Consider the following 6,000-nt stretch of genomic DNA (forward strand, 5'->3'; position numbering starts at 1 on the left):
GAAGTCAGACAAATACCACATGATATCACTTTTATCTGGAATCTAAAATATGATAACAAATAAACTTACTTTTAAACAGAAACAGACTTGTAGACATAGAAAACAAAATCATGGTTACCAAAGTGGAAAGGGGATGGGGCAGGGATAAATTAAGAGTTTTAGATTAGCAGACACAAACTACTGTATATAAAATAGGTAAACAACAAAGTCCTACCACATAGCACAGGGAACTATATCTAGTATCCTGTAATAAACCATAATGTAAAATAACATGAAATGTATATATATATACATACACACATGTATGATGTACATGTATATGTGTATATATATATACCACATATAACCAAAATATATACCAAAATTTTGTTGTACACCAAAAGTTAACACAACATTACAAATCAACTATACTTCATTAAAAAAAAAAAAAAGTAGTAAATAGTCAAAGCGAGCAAGGGTCAGCAAACCAGAACCCACAAGCCAAGTGTGACCTGTTCCCTGTTTTGGTAAATAAAATTTTATTGGCCCCACACATGCCTGTTTGTTTATGTATTGTCTTTATCTTCCTTTATATGAAACAGTTAGAACTGAGTAGTTGCAATTAAAACCATGTGACCTGAAAAGAAGGCCTAAAATATTTATTATCTTGACCTTTACAAAAAAGTTTACTGTTACCTCTCCTAGAGAATTAAATAATCTTTGAGTGGGCCTGATAAACCATGCTCCAGTATAATGCTTAATGGGTATGCAATTCACATTTTGCCTTATTGCCAAGTTTTGAATATTCTTCCTAAATACCCCTCTTTGAATCTCACTCCCTTATATCCATTACATCCCTTACATCCAGCACAGATCTCCCTACTTGGGTCTCACTCATTGATTTCTGCTCCTTCCTAACAGGAAATCACAACTGCTTTTGGAGCCCCTGGAGATCAGGATGAACCATGGCCTGGAAGAATCTGACCACTAACTTTCTTTGTCTTGTGTCTCCCACCAGGCCTGCCTGTCATGTCATCAGCAGATTCACCGGAATGCACCTATATGCCCTCTGTGCAAAGCCAAGAGTCGGTCCAGGAATCCCAAAAAGCCAAAACGGAAGCAAGATGAATGAAGAGAGGGAGAACACTTAGAGCTCTGCCGCTCATAACCCCTCCCCTTGACCAGAGTGATTGATGTCTCCATGTGAAAGAACCCTTCCCCACCTCTATTTAATGTGATAGAAGCACAACCCCCCTCTCACTTTGCTTTTATTTCTTTCTGCTGTCAGAGTTTCTGGTTTAGGAAGAGACGTTTTTCAGGTGCTAATGACAGTTGTGTCTGCAGTTCCCTTCTCTCTCACCCACACTTTAACCCCTGTCCTTGTTAGAAGACAAGGGAAGGGCAGAAGTCCCAGATGTGATTCTCTGTCTCTTGTTTCTGAGGCCTAGTGCCTAAGGCCTGAGGGCTGAGTAGTCACATATCTTGTTTCAGGTGAAAGTTCCAGTGTTCCCCCTCCCTGTACTTTTACCTTAGGCTACAAAGGGACAATATTCTTTTTTCTGGACTTTCCAGTAGGTTCGGTGCGTACATCTCCCCCACTCCCACACTCATCTCATCCTCAAGGCCCAGAGGTAGCTTGGACAAGCTCTCCTTTTTGTATTAATTTGGGAGGCCTAACTGTTTTATTAGAGTTTACCACCCCATTGCCCCCTACCCTGACAGTTTCCCAGATATACTAAAGTTCTCAGGTACCAGGCTATGTGTCTGAGGACCCTAAAATCTGTGGACTTTTCCCCAATAATAACCCTAGCTTTTGAAAATTAGTAGTAGATGTTCCCCACAGTGAAATCAAGGAGCCAGACCTACTCTGCAAGTCCTGCTAATTCATTTCCTACGTCGTTGGTCTGAGGGCTTTGCTATAGGGGCTGTGTTAGGCTGGAGAGACTCCGGGATGACATTTGTGTTACTTTTTGTTCAAAACCATTACTCTAACACTTTACTCAAATGGTGTATCTTAGAGTTCAAAGTAATGGGTTGTGATTCAAGTGAATGCCAGTCACTTTACCATGCAGGTAGGTGAGACCTCTACTTCAGTCATCTCTCCCTCTCTTGGGTCAGCTCTCTTCTCTAAGGCAACTTCAGCTCAGGTCAACTTTTGGCGACTCCCTTTCCGGTGAATTGTGCAGGTGATTTTCCCTCTGAGAAGAAAAGATTCCAGTTTCCCCTAACCCCTACAGCTCTTCCTCTCAAACTTAAGGGATGGGATGGGGACTGACTGAAAGAATGTTGGCTTCAGGTATCAGGCCCTGGCTGGGGAGGGGAGGATATTTTTCCTTCCTTTCTTAACTGTATTTTTAAGTTACCACAGTGTCTGTGTGTTCATAATATATAGAAGTTTCCTCTGCTCTTTGAAAGTAAGAGCATTATGTCTGTACAAATTCTTTTAAATAAACATTTGTTCATTGGAATAAATGCTGACTCAGTGCTTACTAGTGCCAGGTAATAGAAAAGATGTAATGGCCTTTCCCCTTCTGGGTAGCTCTTCTTCACTCTTTTTTATTCCACCCTATAAGTAAGAAAATCAGGAACATCACTACATAATAATTTACCCTATTTTTATAATAATTTCCATTTATTCAGAGCCTACTCTGTGTCAGGTCTTTATGTAAGATGCTTTGTATAAATGATTGTATTTTATTTTCAAAACAACATTCAAGCTAAGTATTCTTATTGCCATTTTCCAAAAATGTAAACTGAAGCTCAGAGAAGTAACCTGTACAGAGTTAAACAGACAGCTAGTAAGAGAAATTTCAGGATTTGAACTCAGATTTGTCTGGTTCCATAGTCCATTTTTTCCCCTACTTTTTCTCCATGGTCATTTTTTAAAGCTTTTCTCCCTTTTGGGATGGCTTTACCACAGGAGTAGTTGAAATAACTCTGAACTAGAAGTCAGAGACTACAAATTCAATGACTGATGCAGGAGTATAAAGGCCTGGTCCCCTATGGAGATATAATAGGGAACACCTCTGAACGGCCATCCCAGCTTCAGAGCTCCCCATAGGTGGACTGTGGTTTCCATTAAGACCGAGTTGGTAGCTCAGCTGGTAAAGAATCTGCCTGTAATGTGTGAGACCTGGGTTTGATTCCTCGGTTGGGAAGATCCCCTGGAGGAGGGCATGGCAACCCACTCCAGTATTCTTGCCAGGAGAATCCCCATGGACAGAGGAGCCTGGCGGGCTACAGTCCATGGGGTCACAAAGAGTCAGACATGACTGAGAAACTAGGCACACACACAGCAGTTCAATAGCTCCTTCTGTCAAATCCTGCCTCCTTCTCTTCCCCTTTCTTCTATAAGTGTTGATCCCATGGGCGCCCTAGTTAATATTCTGTACATTAAGCTATACCAGTGCCTTCCAGAAACCCAACCGTTGACAGAAATTTCTGTGGTTTCAGTGTTGTCACCTGGAAAAATGGAAAAAATAATAGTACATATTTCTGGCATTGTTGAGAGCAATGCCAGGCATGGAGTAAGCACTCAATGCCAGGTATATAGCAAGTACTTCTTCCCCTTGCACCTCTGGCATCAGGTAGGTTGGATGACCACACAAAAAATAATATTTGGGATTTCCCTGGTGGTCCAGTTAGTGTCTGCCTGTCAATTCAGGAGACATGAATTCAATCCCTGGTCCAGACAGATTCCACATGCTGTGGTGCAACTAAGTCCGTGCGCCACGACTACTGAAGCCCAGGCACCCTAGAGCCTGTGCTCTGCGACAAGAGAAGCCCCTGCAATGAGAAGCCCACAAACCAAAACTAGAGAGTAACCCTGCTTTCCACAATTAGAGAAAGCCCATGCACAGCAGCAAAGTCCCAGTGCAGTCAAAAATAAATAAATAAGAGTAATTTAAAAGAAAAAAAGAAATACCACTTGCCTTAGCTGACATCACCATCTCAGATTTTGTTCAGCTACAAGCCAGCTTTTGAAGTGACTTAAACTCACTCTGTGCAAATGGAGGACACCTGGCTGTGTGACTTGAAGTACACCTTAACCTATATTGGCCTGAGTAGGTCCCTGTAAAGTATAGAAGTGGTTATTGCTCTGCATCTTTGGCACACTGGAGGTCAAATCTGTCAATTCAGTTGTAGCACAAATAGTCAGGCCAGCCATTTCCCAGGGAACACTTCTGAATGAGAAGGGAACAATCAAATGTTGAGCACCTATATCGTCCAGCCACTGGGTTGGGTGCTACTATTTCATTTAATTTTTCTAGCTCATCTATCTATTGTTGCAAAGCAATCAACCCAAAAACTTAGCAATTTAAAATAGCCATCATCTGTTTGCTTGTGATTCAGCAATTGGAGCGGGACTTGCTGTGAATAGTTTATTCCTATTCCATGTGGTGTTACCTCGGACAGCTTGGCTGGGGCTGAAGGAACAAAGATGTATGCCCCCTCATATCTGGTACCTCAGTTGCAGTGGCTGAAACAGCTGTGGGCTGCCTGGGCCTCCCAATTCCCTTTGTAGTATTTTATCCTCTTTTCTTTCTTCATTGGACCACCCTTTCCAGGTAGAACAGTGGGGCTTTTTTTTTAACGTGGCAGCAGTCTTCCCAGAGAGTGAGAACCAAAGCTGCAAGGTCTTTTGTTGCATAAAGCCAGAAATCATACAGCAAAACTGCTGCTGTACTCTACTGGTCAAAGCAAGTCACAGAACCAACCCAGATTTAAGGAGTGGGGAAAAGAGAGTCTACCTCCTGATAGGAGGAGCTGCATTCATGTCATAGATGGGAGGAATTGTTGTTCATATTTGCAGAAAACTTACCACATCATCCAACAACAACCTTACATTATGTGTGTCCATTTTTACAGATGATAAAACTGAGGCTCAAAAAAAAGGGGGAAAGTAGTTGCCCAACAAACAACTAGGACGGGACAAAGCCAAAAGGCAAACCTAGGTCGCTCTGCCTTTAAAGCCTGTGTTTCTTCTACCTAAAAGCAGTTATTTAGGTAGGTCTGAGACCTGGTTAGAGGAGACTAAAGAAAGGAAGAGAAGGAACAAAATACAGTAAAATACAAAGACGATGTGGGTGAAGGAGAGAGAAGGAAGAGGAAAAGAGTAAGAAATTATTTGTTATACTGGTAAAATGCTTTATACTTAAAACACCTTCTTCAACATTCTCATTTAATTCTCACATTAATTGCCCTGTACTATTAGGAGAGTATGTAGTATTACATTTTATAGATGAGACCCAGAGAGGGGAACTGACTCACCCGAGGTCATTTAGCAAGTTAAGAGCAAAGCCACAACTAGAACCCAGGCCTTCCAACCTGGAAGTAACCTGATTTGGGGCCCTCTTTACATGTTTGACACAATGAGGATGAATTGTATACATGCTTCGTGCCAGATGGGTTGCTTTTACACTGAGGATAGGTGCTCATTCCGCAGGAGAAGGCCAGGCAATTTTAGCAATTCTGCACTTAAAAGTTTATTTCACTGTTAATATTATGCCCTCAGCTTTCCCATAGTAATTATCAGCATCTTTGCAATGATCAACATCTCCCAGGGTGAACTCTGGAAAGTTTGTTAACTCAAGACTAGGTGCCCTTAGATTAGATACTTAACCTCTCTGGGCCTCCAATATCTCATGTAGTAGTCCTATCCTCATGGCATTGTTGTGAAGAATAAATGAGCTAATAATATATGTAAAGTGCTTAGAACAGAACTTGAGAAGCACTCAGTAAATGATGAGGAATAAAATTATAATGATTATGACTGGCTTCCTGAGAGGCCAAAGATGACAACGATGAGGAGGAGGAGGAGGAGGAAGATGGGTAAGAGGAGGGGGAGGAGGAAGAGGAAAGGAAAGAAGAGAAGGGGAAGGAAAGGGGAGGAGAAGGGAGGGAGAGAAAGGGAAGAGGAGACAAGGCACAGTAGGAAAGGGATTATCCCCATGTAGGGTTTCCCACAGAGGGAAAACTGATAGCTGAGAGTCATGGTTCCTTTCCCGGCGCTTGATGAGA

At 41.9% G+C, this 6,000-nt stretch overlaps 1 protein-coding gene across 2 annotated transcripts in view; it reads left to right on the forward strand.

Annotated features, from left to right (window-relative positions):
- Nucleotides 1–2,451, forward strand: part of ZC4H2 (zinc finger C4H2-type containing) — a 67,601-nt gene extending 65,150 nt beyond the window's left edge. For both annotated transcript variants that reach the window (XM_043896904.1, XM_043896903.1), the window contains one exon: nt 998–2,451. In XM_043896904.1, coding sequence (XP_043752839.1) covers nt 998–1,130 — 133 coding nt within the window. In that variant the 3' untranslated portion in view covers nt 1,131–2,451. The remainder of the gene's footprint in view (nt 1–997) is intronic.
- The last annotated feature ends 3,549 nt before the right edge of the window (nt 2,452–6,000 follow it).

The sequence above is a fragment of the Cervus elaphus genome, chromosome X (genome assembly GCF_910594005.1).
Source record: "Cervus elaphus chromosome X, mCerEla1.1, whole genome shotgun sequence".
NCBI classification, from domain to species: Eukaryota; Metazoa; Chordata; class Mammalia; order Artiodactyla; family Cervidae; genus Cervus; species Cervus elaphus.